This window comes from Pleurodeles waltl, chromosome 9, assembly GCF_031143425.1.
Source record: "Pleurodeles waltl isolate 20211129_DDA chromosome 9, aPleWal1.hap1.20221129, whole genome shotgun sequence".
Classification (NCBI taxonomy): Eukaryota; Metazoa; Chordata; class Amphibia; order Caudata; family Salamandridae; genus Pleurodeles; species Pleurodeles waltl.
In genome coordinates, this window is record NC_090448.1 from 754,288,155 (window position 1) to 754,306,894 (window position 18,740).

At 43.8% G+C, this 18,740-nt stretch overlaps 1 protein-coding gene across 1 annotated transcript in view; it reads left to right on the forward strand.

Annotated features, from left to right (window-relative positions):
• The window catches only part of PLCB3 (phospholipase C beta 3), a 550,119-nt gene that overhangs the window by 481,224 nt on the left and 50,155 nt on the right, over nt 1–18,740 (forward strand). Inside the window, exons 23-26 of the mRNA XM_069207906.1 lie at nt 9,550–9,654; nt 9,838–9,929; nt 10,268–10,394; nt 10,479–10,514. Coding sequence (XP_069064007.1) covers nt 9,550–9,654; nt 9,838–9,929; nt 10,268–10,394; nt 10,479–10,514 — 360 coding nt within the window. The remainder of the gene's footprint in view (nt 1–9,549; nt 9,655–9,837; nt 9,930–10,267; nt 10,395–10,478; nt 10,515–18,740) is intronic.

Below are 18,740 nucleotides of genomic sequence, written 5' to 3' on the forward strand. Positions count from 1 at the left end.
CAGAGAACAGTCTAGTGGATCGGTAAAGGGCGCGGTGAGGTAGCTGCAGCTGGGTCGGTTTTGGGAGGTAGTTTATATTTTCGGAGTGGGGAAGGTTTAAGGAAGGGAGGGAGGAGAGGAGGAAGGATCAGAGGTGGGGTGCTTTGATTTTTAGGGGTGGGGGCGGGGTAGTTTATTTTTAGGGGTACGGAAGGTTTAAGGAAGGGCGGGAGAACGGTTGAGAGGAGAGGAGGCAGGATAAGGAGACGACCTGGTGAGGTAAGTGCAGATGGGGCCAGGTTTGGGGGGGGGAGGGTTAGTTTTTAGCGGTGGGGGTGGATATAGGGCTTAGGGTGGGTGGGGGGGTCAAGGTGGTTTACTTGGGGGTCGGGGAAGGTGTTAGGGCTCATGGCAGGTGGGGATGTCAGTGAAGTTAATTTTTTAGGGGGAGGGGGTAGGGGGTTGGGATTTATTTTTCTTAGGGATTGGGTGGGTGGGGGATCGGGTATTTTAGTTAGCGGTGGGAGAAGGTTTTAGGGCTTGAGGGTGGGTGGGGATGGGGTAGTTTAATTTTTAGGGGCAGGAGTCGGGGGTCGCATAGTTTATTTTTTAGGGCTTGGGTGAGTGGGGGTCGGGATTGTTTAGTTATTAAAGGTGAGGGAAGGTTTTAGAGCTCAGGGCGGTTGGGGATGTCAGGATAGTTTAGTTTTTAGTGGTGGGGAGGTTTTAGGGCTCAGGGTGGGTGGGAGATTCAGGTTAGTTTTTTTTTTTAATGTAAACAGGGGCCAGGGTTTTCGAGGGGAGGTTTTTAGGGGTGGGGGTAGTTTTGGGCGTCAGGGTGGGTGGGGGGGTAGTTTTGGGCGTCAGGGTGGGTGGGGGGTAGTTTATTAAGTTAAGAGGGGGTGCTGTATAACACAACCACACATGTCCTTTCCACATATTCCTTTACTAAGCATGCTTTTACAACAAGGCATGAGTGGTAAAGGCATGCGTAGAAAAGACACGATCGTGGTTCCGACCACGTTGTTAAGGCATGCATGGTTGTGTCATACAACCGAAAAACAGAAATTTTACTTTGGGCAATCAGTACACCAAGTTCCTCATCATTCAGAGGCATACAGCAGGTAAAGTAGCATGATTACAAAGACAAACATGGGAACTGTTGGATAATTGGGAGGATACATTAAGGAAAGACTGAATATTCTCATTGTTCTTCATGAACAAGTCACCATTCAGGTTTCATTTTAGATTGGAATTTATAGCCCCCTTATGAGCAAATGGCTCCCTGAGGCTTTTAATAAAATAAAAATTGGTTTTGGCAGGGTTGGTAAATGAACATTTTTGGAATAGAAAGTGGCTTTGGCTTTCCGGATAGTATATGTTCGATGGCATCTGTTGCTGCAGATACACATGTGTGGCACAGTCCGCTGCCTGGTGTTGGGCTCGGAGTATTACAAGTTGTTTTTCTTCGAAGAAGTCTTTTTGGTCACGGGACCGAAGGACTCCTCCCTCTTCGGCTCCATTGCGCATGGGCGTCGACTCCATCTTAGATTGTTTTTTTCCGCTGTCGGGTTCGGACGTATTCCTTTTCGCTCCGTGTTTCGGTTCGGAAAGTTAGTCAGAATCTCGGAAGAAAGCGTCGGTATTGTTCCGTTCGGTATCGGGATAGTTAGGTACATCGACACCGATCATCGGAAGACTTTGGGGCAGTTTCGATCCCCCATCGGGGCCTGGTCGGCCCGACCGCGTGCGACATCGAAGCCGATGGAACGGACCCCGTTTCGTTTCTGCCCAAAATGTCACAGTAAGTATCCTTATACAGATCAGCACTTGGTCTGTAACTTGTGCTTGTCCCCCGAGCACAAGGAGGATACCTGTGAAGCCTGTCGAGCCTTCCGGTCCAGAAAAACACTCCGGGACCGAAGAGCCAGGCGTCACCAAATGGCGTCCACGTCGACAAAACAACGTTTCGACGACGAAGAGGAAACATTCTCGGTTCCGGAATCAGAATCCGGAGACTCCGACGTCGAACAACAGCAACAAACTGTGAGTAAGACGTCGAAAACTAAATCCATCGACAAACCAAAAGCCCAGGGGACGCCACTGCCAACAGGCCATGGCTCGACCCATAAATCAGGCGACCCGTCGAAGGGGCCGAAAAAGGGCACGCCCATAGCGAAGACACCCGACTCCGGTCGAGGGACCGCCATGGAGCAACCTCGGAGCCGAGAAAGCTGCTCCGAGAGACAAAAACAAGATATCGGCACCGAAAAACATCGGCACCGAGAATCCATGCCGAAAGGAACAAAAATTCTGTCGGTGCCGAAACCGAAAAAAGATTCTCTCTCGGCGCCGAAAAATACCACACCTTCATCCTACTCAGAGGAACATGGACTAAGTGGCCAAATGCACAAATTTGGACAAGAGCTCCAAAGTGTAGAATCGGACTACACACAAAAGAGACTGTGCATCCAGCAAGATACAGGGAAGATATCAACCCTTCCCCCAATCATGAGGAAAAGAAGGATCGGACTTCCAAAGGATGACGCACAACCACAAGCCAAAGTGGTTAAAAAAGTCACGCCTCCGCCCTCTCCACCACAAGCATCGCCGGCACAAACACCGCCACAAATGCACTCACCAGCGCAAACTACCATAAGTCATGACGATCAGGATCAAGACGCTTGGGACCTGTATGACACCCCAGTGCCGGACAATGATCCCGAGTCATACCCCACAAAGCCGTCACCGCCAGAGGACAGTACCTCCTACTCGCAACTGGTGGCTAGGGCTGCAGACTTCCACAATGTCCAACTGCATTCCGATCCTATAGAGGATGATTTTTTATTTAACACCCTCTCGGCTACACATAGCCAATATCAATGTCTCCCAATGCTACCAGGGATGTTACGGCACGCAAAACAAATTTTTGAGGAGCCCGTAAAATCAAGAGCCATCACCCCAAGGGTGGATAAGAAATACAAACCACCACCCACAGACCCAGTGTTTATTACTTCGCAGTTACCACCCGACTCTGTGGTAGTAGGGGCAGCTCGCAAAAGAGCAAATTCACATACATCTGGCGACGCCCCACCTCCGGACAAAGAAAGCCGAAAATTTGACGCCGCAGGGAAAAGAGTGGCATCACAGGCAGCCAACCAGTGGCGCATCGCAAATTCACAAGCGCTGCTGGCCAGATATGACCGCGCACACTGGGACGAGATGCAACTTCTCGTAGACCATCTTCCCCAGGAATACCAAAAAAGGGCGCAGCAAATAGTGGAAGAGGGACAAACGATCTCAAACAATCAAATCCGCTCTTCACTAGACGCAGCCGATACTGCAGCAAGAACAGTCAACACTGCTGTCACCATAAGGAGACACGCTTGGCTACGCACTTCAGGCTTCAAACCTGAAATCCAGCAGGCTGTCCTTAATATGCCCTTCAACGAGAAACAACTGTTTGGCTCTGAAGTGGATACAGCCATTGAAAAACTTAAAAAGGACACAGACACGGCCAAAGCCATGGGCGCACTCTACTCCCCGCAGAGCAGAGGCTCTTTCAGAAAAACTCCATTTAGAGGGGGGTTTCGTGGCCAACCCACAGACACCACCAGCCAACAATCAAGAACCACACCATATCAGGGTTCCTTCCAAAGGGGAGGTTTCAGGGGATATCGGGGGGGTCAATTCCCAAGGAGTAGGGGAAAATTCCAGACTCCAAAAACACCTCCACCTAAACAGTGATTTTCAAGTCACGCAACCCCTTCACTCAACACCAGTGGGGGGAAGACTAAGCCAATTCTACCAATCTTGGCAACAAATTACAACAGACAATTGGGTATTAGCAATAATCCAACATGGCTATTGCATAGAATTCCACAACTTCCCACCAAACATCCCCCCCAAAACACGCAAAATGTCACAACAACATTTAGAACTTTTAGGACTAGAAGTTCAAGCACTACTGCAAAAGGATGCAATAGAATTAGTACCAGTACAACAAAAAAACACAGGAGTTTACTCCCTGTACTTTCTAATTCCAAAAAGAGACGAAACATTGAGACCAATATTAGATCTCAGGACACTAAATACCTACATCATATCGGACCATTTTCACATGGTCACACTACAAGACATCATTCCACTGCTCAAACAGCAAGATTACATGACCACATTGGACCTAAAGGATGCGTACTTTCATATACCAATACACCCTTCTCACAGAAAGTACTTACGGTTCGTATTCAAAGGAATACATTACCAATTCAAGGTGTTGCCATTCGGAATAACAACTGCACCAAGAGTGTTCACAAAATGTCTAGCAGTGGTAGCAGCACACATCAGGAGACAACAGATACATGTGTTCCCTTACCTAGACGACTGGCTAATCAAAACCAACACAGTAAAACAATGCGCAAACAACACCACTTTTGTCATACAAACCCTTCACAAACTGGGGTTTTCCATCAACTACACAAAATCACACCTAGAACCGTGTCAAACACAACAATATCTAGGAGCAACCATCAACACATCAAAAGGAATTGCCACTCCAAGTCCACAAAGAGTGCAGGCATTCCACAAGCTAATAAGTGCTATGTCTCCAAACCAAAAGATTCAAGCAAAATTTGCGCTAAAACTTCTAGGCATGATGTCATCATGCATAGCCATTGTCCCAAACGCAAGACTACACATGCGACCCTTACAACAGTGTCTAGCATCACAATGGTCACAGGCACAGGGTCAACTTCAAAATCTGGTGTTGGTAGACCGCCAAACATACCTCTCGCTTCTATGGTGGAACAGCAAAAATTTAAACAAAGGGCGGACATTTCAGGACCCAGTGCCTCAATACGTTATAACAACAGATGCTTCCATGACAGGGTGGGGAGCACACCTCAATCACCACAGCATTCAAGGACAATGGGATATACACGAAACAAAATTTCATATCAATTACCTAGAACTGTTAGCAGTATTTCTAGCGTTAAAAGCCTTCCAACCCATAATAACACACAAATACATTCTTGTCAAAACAGACAACATGACAACCATGTATTATTTAAACAAACAAGGAGGAACACACTCAACACAATTGTGCCTCCTAACACAAAAAATTTGGCAGTGGGCGATTCACAACAACATTCGCCTAATAGCACAATTTATTCCAGGAATACAAAACCAACTAGCAGACAACCTTTCGCGAGACCACCAACAAGTCCACGAATGGGAAATTCACCCCCAAGTTCTGAACAAGTACTTTCAAATTTGGGGAACACCCCAGATAGATTTGTTCGCAACAAGAGAAAACTCAAAATGCCAAAACTTCGCATCCAGGTACCCACACCGCGAATCACAAGGCAATGCTCTATGGATGAATTGGTCAGGGATATTTGCGTACGCTTTTCCCCCTCTCCCTCTCCTTCCATATCTAGTAAACAAGTTGAGTCAAAACCAACTCAAACTCATACTGATAGCACCCACATGGGCAAGACAACCTTGGTATACAACTCTACTAGACCTGTCACTAGTACCGCATGTCAAACTACCCAACAGGCCAGATCTGTTAACACAACACAAACAACAGATCAGGCATCCAAACCCAGCATCGTTGAATCTGGCAATTTGGCTCCTGAAATCCTAGAATTCGGGCACTTGGACCTCACACAAGAATGCATGGAGGTCATAAAACAAGCTAGAAAACCTTCCACTAGACACTGCTATGCATCTAAGTGGAAAAGATTTGTTTACTACTGCCATGCCCATCAAATACAACCAGTACATGCCTCTACTAAAGACATAGTAGGATACTTACTACATTTGCAAAAAGCAAATCTCGCTTTTTCATCTATAAAAATACACCTCGCAGCAATATCTGCCTACCTACAAACTACTCATTCATCGTCTCTATTTAGAATACCAGTTATTAAAGCATTCATGGAAGGGCTAAAAAGAATTATACCACCAAGAACACCACCAGTTCCTTCATGGAATCTTAACATCGTCTTAACAAGACTCATGGGTCCCCCTTTCGAACCCATGCATTCCTGTGAAATGCAATATCTAACTTGGAAGGTCGCATTTCTCATTGCAATCACATCCCTCAGAAGAGTAAGTGAAATACAGGCATTTACCATACAAGAACCATTTATTCAAATACACAACAATAAAATAGTTCTAAGAACAAATCCAAAATTTCTGCCAAAAGTAATCTCACCATTCCATTTAAATCAAACAGTAGAATTGCCAGTGTTCTTCCCACAACCAAATTCTGTGGCTGAAAGGGCACTACATACATTAGACATCAAAAGAGCACTAATGTATTACATTGACAGAACAAAGCTGATCAGGAAAACAAAACAACTGTTCATAGCTTTTCAAAAACCACACATAGGAAATCCAATCTCAAAACAAGGCATTGCTAGATGGATAGTCAGATGTATTCAAACATGCTATCTTAAAGCCAAAAGAGAATTGCCTATTACACCAAAGGCACACTCAACCAGAAAGAAAGGTGCTACAATGGCCTTTCTAGGAAACATTCCTATGAGCGAAATATGTAAGGCTGCAACCTGGTCTACGCCTCATACGTTTACTAAACACTACTGTGTAGACGTACTAAATGCACAACAAGCTACAGTGGGCCAAGCTGTACTAAGAACATTATTCCAAACTACTTCAACTCCTACAGGCTAAACCACCGCTTTTAGGGGAGGTAACTGCTTTACAGTCTGTGCCACACATGTGTATCTGCAGCAACAGATGCCATCGAACTGAAAATGTCACTTACCCAGTGTACATCTGTTCGTGGCATTAGTCGCTGCAGATTCACATGTACCCTCCCACCTCCCCGGGAAGCCTGTAGCCGTTTAGAAGTAGATCATGAATCTTAAACTTCTGTACATTTGTAAAAAAATTATTATAAACTCTTAACGTACATACATATTCACTCCATTGCATGGGCACTATTTATAGCAAACAACTCCATCCTCACCCTCTGCGGGGAAAACAATCTAAGATGGAGTCGACGCCCATGCGCAATGGAGCCGAAGAGGGAGGAGTCCTTCGGTCCCGTGACCAAAAAGACTTCTTCGAAGAAAAACAATTTGTAATACTCCGAGCCCAACACCAGGCAGCGGACTGTGCCACACATGTGAATCTGCAGCGACTAATGCCACGAACAGATGTACACTGGGTAAGTGACATTTTCATTATAGTTCTAGTAAAGTGTGGTTATTTAAGTCTGTCAGTAGCATCTAGTTGGCCAGTGTTAAGAACTTTGTATCAAATGTCTGCGCCATCCACTTGCTAGCCACTGCTTAGGACGGGTACTGCTGTACTGTACAGCAGACACATCAACAACAAAGGTTCCAAGAGGAATAATGACATGTTCCTAAGTTAATCACTCAATAAAGTACAGGAGTTGTTCATATGTATAAATAATCGCAATAGTAAAATAAAAATATGGACCCATGAATTCAATATACAATATCCATGTATTGCTAGTATGTTGCATGAGGCAGTGCTCAGGTGATCTCAAACTAACAGGTACCATTGTAGTGTGGAACATTTTGTACAAGACATATGACAATGAAACAATATTAAACAATTGTGGTCAGAGCAATTCTCCGGTCCCAACGTGCAAGCAGTCAATCAACTATTATGTTCACATTGTCATAGTCGTCGACAGTGTTTCAACCCTATATTAATAGAGGGTCATCTATTGCACTAGATTGAGTGGGAACCAGCAGTTAAAGAAAAAATTGAAAACATTGATGAATTCACAAAATATGAGGATACTCCGGAAAGAAAATTCCCCGGGATTCAGTTCTGAAAAATGTCTGAATAATTTGATGAAAAGCATGTCAGTGGTTGTAAAGTGCACCCCCAATTGATCATAAGTTCTATTTTTCCTCTGTTTTTTTAACAGCTGGTTCCCATCTTTTCTTTACAGTAGAATTGGTCTTGCATCACTGAAGCTCCATTAGCCCTGGCGATCGCCCTGTAATGAAACATGGTCGACAATCATAACAGTGTCAACATTATACTTGATGGACTGTTTGCACATCGAGAATGGAGAATTTATTTTACCATAATCGTTTACTATTGCTTCATAGTCATAGGTCGAATGGAGAATTTATTTTACCATAATCGTTTACTATTGCTTCATAGTCATAGGTCGAATGGAGAATTTATTTTACCATAATCGTTTACTATTGCTTCATAGTCATAGGTCGTGTACATATTGTTCCACACTACTATGGTACTTGCCACTGTGTGATCACCTGAGCACAGGGCACTGTTTCTTGCTACATATTTACTATAAATATGTGTGATATTGTATATCGAATGCATCGGTCCAGCTTTTTCTTTATTTAGTGCTATTATTAGTACAGATGATCAACTCTACCATTGAATTCATTAACCCAAGAAAATCTCATTGTTCTACTTGGAACTTTTTGTAATTGATGAGTTTGTATGACCTGGGTTCCAGACGATGTTTAGGCTGCCCCTGTTCCTAATAGCCACTGCAGCCTCTGCAGTGAATGAGCATCTACAGCCACAGATGATATGAACAGAAAATGTTATTTACCCTGTAACCATCTGTTCATAGCTCGTAGTGCTATAGATTCACATGCGCCCTCCGGCTTCATCCAAAGCAAACAATATCACGAGATGTTCTTTTCTTTTTTCATTCACCACAATGCATACTACAGTCATTCGTTTTTACTTTACTACGCTTTACGGAGATTAGTCATCCGCTGGGGTTAAAATAATCTGAGGATGAGTGTTTGTGCCGTCCTGGTTCATTGTGAGTACTAAGGGCAGATGCACAAGTCAGCTTGCGACTGAAGCTTCTCTGCAGAACAACAGCAAATGTCCAGGTCCAGCATTAGATGATAATAGTATTTGTAGCATTTGAATCTACAGAAGTACACGCTATGAACATATGGTTACAGGTAAAGTATGTTTTTCTTATGCTGGCTGGTATCTTTCCTACAGTCACATGCGAATAACGAGTGGCAAAGGTAGGATGATAAAAATGAGCTTTCTGCTGTGTGTAACAGTGCTCATAGATGCTTTTAAATGTTTCCAAAGAGTAAGTTTCAATATCTTGGTACAAGGTGGCAGAAGTATAAAAAAAGAATGTGAATCAATGAAGGATACCAAACTAAAAAAAAAAAAAAAAAGTTATGTATACTTTGTTGGCGCTAGTCCATTGGAATTTCTCTTTTGTCAGATATCAGTGTGACATAAAAGGCAAATATTTTAGTGCTCGGTCACCATCTTTCTCCTCATGGTCTCTGTCTCTGTCTCTCTCTGTACATCTTCACTGAAGTCTGACTCTATCTTTTCCCACTGTTCAACTAATTTCATCCATCTTGCACACTCAATTCCTAGTCTCCTCTCATCTCTTTTTCTCTTCTCGTTTCATCTGTCCTCCCTTTGTCAATGTCCTTTTTATCTGCCTTCTTCTATCTCCTTTTTTATTCTCTTTTTCAGTCTTGCTGTCTACCTCCATCTCTCTTGCCTGCCATCATTGTGACTGTTGTATCCCCTCTGCAGGATATCACTATATTTGTCTGCGCAATGAGAGTAATCAGCCCCTTTGTCTGCCCGCTCTCCTGGTCTACACTGAAGTTAATGACTACATCCCAGATGACCATCAAGGTAGGAGAAGCTAGCAATAATCCTTCACCGGAGCAGGATTTGAGCACTCTTTTGGTATATAACTGCAATTCTCGTTGTGTTCCGTACTGACACTGGCAGATTTTCTAGCTCTTCTCCCCCACAGCGCACAGAGTTGTTCCTCTCAATACTGGATGACACCCCCCCTCTCTCTTTCTCTCTCAGATTATGCTTACGCCCTTACCGATCCCATTAAACACGTCAGCCATATGGATCAGCGAGCAAAGCAGCTTATAGCGCTCCTGGGAGATAGCGAGGTGAGTGTTTTAGGGCTGCTCATTGTGACACCGGGCCAGCCTGCCCTGGGAGTGCTTTATTTACGCGACACTTGCTGGTGGGGACTGGTAGCACTAGTCTTAAACTTAACTGTGTCTGGTGGTACCTTGTGGCCTGCTCTTAAAGTATTTCTCTTAAAGTGGAATCCACTGACCAGTTTTGTAAAAAAAATACTTATTCACTCTTGGATTGGGTTCTGCAGACATGGGGCTGCATTCATTCACACCTACTGTGTTTTGTTGCTGAAGTAAGGCTCTTCTAAGCACTTTATAGGGATTCTTTTAATCGTTCCTTCTTTTCGGTCCCTTTTCCTTCTCAGCAAGGAAACATTGAAAAACCAAAACAACTACCAAAACCCGGAGGGAGACCTTCACCGACACCTGGACCACTGCCTAGGCCTGAACCTATCCAAGTATCTGTAGGCAGCCCTAGTTTGACAAACACAGGTAATACTAACAGAAGCACTGAAGGCACTTTGACGCACTGTAATTTTGTATTTCACGCACATTCACTGTCTGTTTCTGTTTCAGGCCAGAGGGATGATCTCATCGCAACCATTCTGACAGGTAACAAAAGCGATTACATTTACCTTGTATTTTCTGCTTTGTTGCTGCTTTCCACCAGGCCCTTAGTTCTTAAAAGTTCAAACATTTCCTGTCCAATGTGTTGCTCATGTCACTCAACTAAAATGAAATCTAAACAAGATTATACGACTTTTAAACCCAAGAATGTATGTGTGAGAGAATGGAGCAATTTCGTAAAAGAGTGGAGAGGACCCAAAAGGTGGGTGTGATAGGAGACAGCTCTACCCCTAATGCTTTTACCCGTGGGTCGGTTCATTAGGACTCTTGTTTTAATGACAAACCTTTACCTTCAACCGAGAAGCATTCAACTGGAAATGGTTATATTTAGTTCCAAAAATATTTTTACAAAGTTCAAGTGGCCCAATCTCCAAAGCTTCTCATTCATTTTAAAATCTCTGTTGTTAAAGCATGCTGCTTCAGTCAGCCAATCGAAATCTTTGCCTTCTTCACCCCAAAATAATAATATTCCACTTTCCTGATTTAAAGAGACACAACATGATTTTTCTCAAAGACTTACCATGTCTTACTTAGATTGTCTTACTTGCCTAATCCTTTTAAGATTGCAGTACCGATCAGCTTCATCCTTTTAGAACTGCCTTTCGATAATGGCAAATGCTTTAATGTAATGATGACCACTCCCAAGACTGTTCCTTCACTAAGAGCTGTAAGAAGAGCTACTCTTTCATGGCGTCTTAATTTACAGTTGTCAGAATGTCTAAGGTCTATGCATTGATGTGAAATCTTGCTTTCATAATAGTCTCATTTTGAGAGAAAAAGTTTGTGAAATTCATGTTCCCTTTTTTGGCCAGCTGTTTACTGTTGTTTGTGTGTAACATTGTAGATATTCCTGGAAGAGTAATATTCGTAGCATGTGTTGGCCCTCGATACAAATGCTTAGCTGACTCCTGCCATCTAGTGTTGGGCTTGGACGTGTGCAAGTTGTTTTTCTCCGAAGAAATCTTTCAAGTCACAAGGCATTGTGACTCCACCAGTAGTCTGTATTGCGCATGGTCATCGGCTCCTTTGTTAGACTGTTTTTCTCTGCCACCTGGTTTGGATGTCAACCTGAGAGGTCCCGTACCAAAACTTCGATTCTTCCCTCAAGGCCTTACTAATGCCCGGATTCATACCCCTTTCGACGGAAGACACAACATAGACGACCAACTACTAGTTTTCTTGACTTTCTCAATCCGGACTTGGCTTCTGCCTTCTCCGCCATCTTCTTTAACTCAATGACTCAGATTTATAGAAAAGAATCTCTTCAGTTTCTGCCCCAGGTGCCACACCAAGTACTCCAAGCAGTATCAGCAGATGGTCTGTAACCTTTGTCTGCCCTGGAACAGGACGTGGCATCGTATGAACGTGGTCTAGCCTTCTGCTCTTAAAAGACTCTTTGGCAGCGAAGGGAACGTCGCTGGGCCCATTCCTCCAGACAAGTGCCCCATACGGAAGATGTGGATGATATCTTTGGCAAGCAGTCACTCTAGCTCCTTCCATTCTGAGCAAGCTGCATGAAAAATGTGATGCCAAACAAATAACTTTGGTTACCAATCCGGACACTGGAAGAGTATTTGTAAAACCTCTGCTACCACCAACTGATACTCTCCCTAAAATAAAAAAGACTTTTGAAGAGATCATCATGGAGCCAGAACTGCAAAGAAACATCAAAATAAAGGCACTAGCCCAATAGTGTTTCCTCAGTCTCCACCTCCTCCACCTGCTCCTACACCACAACCTCTACCCTCTCCTCCACCTCCTATTATTTCAGTGGTACAAGCACCTGCTTCTCCACCAGCTCATCCACCATCACCTGCACACTCCCCTCCCGATCAACTGCAAGCATCCCCAACATCATCATGTATAGAGGATCGTAGCACAGAGGATGACATTGACCCCGTGACACTCCATACTATCCTCATCCACAAGATGATCCAGACAATGTCAATAAAGCCTGGGAAGACTATGATGTAGACCTCCTTGATGACACTGACCCAACCTATACCCTCTAAACCCTCACCGCCAGACGACCCAACACCTATGATGAGGTCCTGCATAGAGCTGCACACTACCATAAAGTAGATATGCACACACTAGAGGTTGAGGATGGCATTTTAGTGGAAACTTTTAGCAAGTCTCAAAGGACAGTATAGTTCTTGCCCATGCTCAAAGGTATACATAAATCCACAGTAGAAATCTTTAGGCAACCAGTAAAATCCTGAGTCCTAGCCCCAAAGATAGATAAAAAAATACAAACCAGCCCCTTCTGACCCAACATACATTAAAGGCCTTGTTACATCAGCTCCTTTGTAATACATACTGCCAGAATACCAGCCAATTCGCAAGGGACTTGAGATGTTCCCCCCCACTGATAAGGAGAGCAAAAAGTATGATGCGAAAGGAAAATATGTATCCACACAGGCCGCCAGCTATTTCAGCATAGCAAATTCTGTAGGACTCCTCTCAAGATATAAAAAGCCCAATGGGATGAGATGCAAGAACTACTCCAGCATCTCCCAGGACAATGCAGACAAAGAGAGGCAGAATTAGTGGAGGAATCCAAAATTAGTTCTAATGCCTCCATACAATGTACATTAGATGCAGCAGATACAGTTGCAAGAGAAATTAATAACAGTGTCATCACCTGGCTCCACGCATGGCTTAGAGTCTCTGGCTTTAAACCTGATGTCCGACAGCATCTACTCAGTTTACCATTTGATAGTGAACATTTGTTCGGACCACAAGTAGATGAAATGTTTGAAATGTTTTTTTTTTTTTAAAGACAATGATACCCTCAAAGCCATGGGTGCACTACAAACCTACCAATATAGGGGTTCCTTTCGTTGAGGACACTATAGAGGGGCATCAAATGCAGCCACCTCCACAGACACTGTCACTGCGCAAAAGCAGCAATGTTCTTATCAGTCCCATTACACTAGAGGGACATACTATAAGCAACAATACAAAAACAATAGAGGACAGGGTTGTGGATCTGCATCCAAAGAGACCACTCCCACTAAACAATGACTCTCTACGCTTCACCCCTCCACACCTAACACCAGTAGGGGACAGCTGCACCACAACCACAATGACTGGGACGAAATTACAACAGATAATTTGGTCCTTTCCATGATCGAAGATGGGTACTGTCTAGAATGCACATCTACCCCACCCACTCCACCACCAATGCCAACAGAATGTCTACTCTCCTACAAGAGGAGAAATATGCTCTGCTTCAAAAAGGGACCATACAGCAGGTCTCAAAAGAACATCAAGGACATGGGGTGTACCTACTGTACTTCCTCATTGAAAAAAAAGGATGGAACTTTAAGGCCTAGACTACACCTCAGGCCGCTCAACAAGTATACCATTCAGAGCATTTTCATATGGTAAAACTACATAAAGTAATATCTCTGCTACCAAAAGGGAGACTGCATGGCAGTCATAGACCTCAAACATGCCTACTTCAACATACCAATACATCCAGCTCATCGCCACTTCCTCTGATTTCAGGTAAGTGGCCAACATTACCAGTTCAAAGTGTTGCTGTTAGGAGAAACTACAGCACCAAGAGGATTCACAAAATGCCCCGCAGTAGCAGCAGCTCACCTGAGAAGGGGGGGTGGGGGGGGCACACATGTGTTCCCGTATGTAGATGACAGGCTGATCAAAAGTTCAAGCAAACAGCAATGTCTGCAGGAAACTTAAAATGTAGTCAACTGTCTACACAAATTGGTCTTCACGCTAAAACAACAAAATCGCACTTTCAGCCCTTAAGAGTGCAACTGTTTTTAGGCACAACCCTAGACTCCATCAGGGCCAACGCTTATCCCTCTCCTGCAAGAGTACAAAACTTTGAACAAACATTGCCTCTCTTTCAGCCACATCATCAGATTCCAGTCAAAACACTGAGTTTTCTCAGAAGGATGGTGTCATCTATCTTGATAGTACACATTCACGTCTGCACATGCGCCCCCTTCAACGCTGCCTCCAGTCACAATGGTCTGAAGCTGTGGAGCATTTACAAGGTCTAGTGTTGGTAGGGCTACACAACCATCGCTTGCTGCAGTGGTGGAACAGCAACAACCTGTTGCACGGTCTGTCCTTCAAAGCCCCAATCCCGCAAGTGACCATTACCACAGATGCATCTCTACAGGGTTGGGGGGGCACACATGCAGAATATCAGTCTGCAGCCTATGGTCTTCAATTCAAAAACACTTACACATCAATCACCTAGAGCTTCTTGCAATTCAGTTAGCTCTCAAAGCATGTTAGCAGCATCTCCCTCACAATGTGGTTCTAGTCCGTAGAGACAACATGAACATGATGTGTTACATACAAAAACAAGGGGGCACACACTCCATACAGCTCTCACACACAACAGAACAGATGATGGGACATCTTAAAATCCACATTCTAACAGAATACCTACCAGGGGTGGACAATGACTTTTCTTATATGCTCAGCAGAATGGAACAAAAAGTGCATGAGTGGGAGATCAACACAACACTGCTTCGATTGAATTCCAATGGTGAGGAACCCCAGAGACAGACCTCTTCACAACACAGCAGAACGCAAAATGCTAAAGCTTCACCTCTGGGTTTCCTCACCCACAGTCCGAAGGCAATGCCCTGTGGACCAGGTGGTCAGGGATATTTGCTTACATTTTGTCCCTCTCTCACTCATTCCTTAACGTGGTTGAAAAACTCACACAAACATCCCTCACCCTAATCCTTATAGCCCCAACATGGGCTCGACAAGCATAGTTCACGACCCTATTACAACTATCTGTTGTGCCACACAAGAAACTGCCTATTTGGCCACAAATCCTGACTCGGAAAAAGGGAAAAATCACACCCCCAAATCCCAAACAGCTGGATCCTGAAGTCTTGGAATTCGGATACCTCAGTCTACCACAAGAATGCATGACCAGTCTAAAATAAGCTTGCAGGCCAACTACATGAGCCTACTATGCAGCCAAATGGAAAAGGTTTATCCGTTACGGCGTAACCAAACAATACTTAGCAGCACTCGCATACATGCAAAGCAGACAACATATGTCTCTGTTCAAAATTCCAGTAATCAAAGCATTTATGGAAGGACCAAAGGGTCAGTCCCCGCTCCATTCCTCCAACCCCAGCCTGGAACCTTAATACAGTTCTCACCAGAAACATGGGTCCAGTGTTTGAACCACTACATTCATGTGATTTACAGTTCCTCACACGGAAAATAGATTTCTTAGTCATGATTACATCTCTTAGGAGAACAAGTGAGCTTTAGGCACCCACTTTAGAAGAACTTTTCTTCAATATCGATTCAGATAAAGTAGTACTTAGAAAAAAAAACTAAGTTGCTCCCTAAGGTGGTTTCTGCATTCCATGTAAACCTAACAATTGAGCTAGCAGTAGTCTTTCCTAAACCAGATTCGGTAGCAGAAAGAGCCTTGCACACCTTTGATGTTGCAAGAGCAATAATTTAAAACCCTTTCGCAAAACACAACAGCTCTTAGTTACCTTTTCTAACTCACAAAAGGGTTCCCCTAGCTCAAAAGAAGGAATTGCAAGATGTGATAGTAAGATATGTCCAGACTTGCTACCACAAAGCTAAACAATTGCTTCCCGCAAATCCTAGGGCTTACGCCACACGTCAGAAAGGAGCCTCTATGGCTTTCCTCGGAACAATTCAGTTAACAAACGTCTACAAAGCAGCCGCTTGGAACAAACCACATACATTCAGAAAACACTATTGTGTGGGTGTCCTAGCTAATCAACAAGCTAGAGTGGGTCAAGCTATGTTATGAACACTCTTTCAAACATCTATGTCAGCCACTAGTTAGCCACCACTTTTTTGGGAGTACAGCTTTACATTTGATGCTAAGCATATGTATCTACGGCTAACACATGCTACAAATGAAATATGTTACTTTCCCTTTAAGCATCTGTTCATAGCGTGTAGTGCCATAGACTCATATGCACCCACCGTCCTCGCCGGAAGCTAATGGCTGGCGTACACACCTCTCTCGTCAAACACTTCACTTCTTGCAACTATATCTGCATGTTCATCCTTTCTGACACTCTACTGCTCCTATCCTAAACTCACCCAAAGAGCCAAAAATAATCTAACAAAGGAGCCAATGACCATGTGCAATACAGGATGCAATACAGCCATTAGGAGGAGTCACAATACCTTGTGACTCAGAAGACTTATTCAAAGAAAAGCAACTTGCACAGGTCTGAGCCCAACACTAGAAGGCAGGAGTATGCTAAGCATATACATCTATGGCACTAGATGCTACAAATAGATGCTTATAGGGTAAGTAACATATTCCTTCTGCTATAAACAGTTTCTAATTTTCACATTATCAGTCAGCCTCCCTTCTGTTATGCTTTCTGAATTATTCACATCCATCAGAGCTGTCATTGTTTACCTTAGATTCGTAGAGTACTAGTTCAATGTCTCATAACATTGTTAGGACTAAAGATTTTGTGTTTTGTAATTTGATAATAGAGTGCTATTGGGTAAACAGGGAGTCAACAGGTGGGTTTAGGTATGTTTTAAAGCAGTGGTCCTTAACCTTTGCACATCTTTGGACCCCACTTAATTATTACTGGAACTCTGGGACCCCCCACTGAGTTTTTATCGTAATCCTGGACCCCTCACTGAGTATTTTATCGTAATCCTGGACCCTCCACTGAATTTTTTATCGGAATCCTGGACCCCACACTGAGTCATTACTGGAAGCCAGGAGCCCCAGCCTAAGCATTTTCGATAATTTGAACCGCAAAACAATACACAAAACAGTCAGAAACAAGCGTTCATCAAACAAACACACAAATTATTAGATATTTTATTTAGTTCACGAACCAGTGAATATATAAAAAAAAAAATAGGTGGGTGGGAGCATTACTATATTTAATTGATGCCACTCCATTTCCATACTATAGTCTGTTTGATGCACTTGCAATGCTCCCATGAATCAATCCGAGGATATTAACTTTATTTTAAGCCTCTAGTTTTAAATTCCTTCACATTAGCAGAATGTTCTCCATTTTCTGTATTTTTTTGCTTGTTTATTTATATACACTTTATTGATCTGTTCACAATATTTAATATTCTAAGCAATCGTGAACCTTTTGCATGGGCTTTACAGACCGCAAGTGGTCAAGGGACCACCAGTTAAACAACCAATGTTTTAAAGCATGCTGTCTTACCATGTTCAGTTGCACTGTGTATAATCCCATTCCATTAAAAGCAAAGCAGACTGTGCATCACTCTGGCATAACAGTGTGTTTGATGGAATGTGTGGCTGCAGATATGCATGCTCTGCACACTCCTGCCATCTAGTGTTGGGTCCAGAGTTGTGCAAGTTGTTTTTCTTTGAAGAAGTCTTTTGAGTCACAAAGTTAAGTGACTCCTCCTCTTGGCGAAAATGTGCATTAGCTCCATTGTTAGATTATTTTCTTTCTGCTGCTGTGTTCGGTTGTGTGTGCCTTTGCTTTGTTTCCGACTCCGTCATGGTTCGATCTTTGGACTCACTTCCAATCCCTTCCGTCGGTATTGTTTGTGTTTTTCCATCTGCATGACAAACAACTGTGCCGATTCGACTCCAAAACAAAGCCCTTTTGAGGCACTTCCCTTAAGGGCCCACCTTTGAACTCCACCCAGTTTTTCCAACAATGCTCAACTAGTAACGGAAAGCACGCCTTTTCGGTTCTGCCCGTGTTACGTGAAGTACCCTCACCTGAAAAAGATCCACGTCCATAAAGCTTCCTCTTCACCACCTCCGAAAAGGAAGCTAACTTTGAAGAGGCGTTGGACAAGCCGGACTCTCCTAAAAGAAAGACTGTAGTCTAGGCTACCAGTCCTGCCTTCCTTCCACGTCCCTCACCAACTCCACCTCCCCCATCTTTACCCCCACCATCACCAGACTTTCTTTCACCACTGCCTCCTCTAGGAGACCCAGTAGATATTTCACGACAGGGGACACCACAATCAGATATTGGTTGGTAAGGGGGGCTCCAATTAGATGATCCCTGGGACACTTACTACCCATCTCCCCATGCTGATATGGATCCGGACCTTTATCTTGCTCGCCCTTCTCCCCCTGAGGATGCTATCTCTTATAGCATACTGCAGAGCTACATAAAGAGCCACTAAAGGATGACTTCCTCTTCAATACCCTGTCCACAAAACAAAGGGCTACTCACTTTC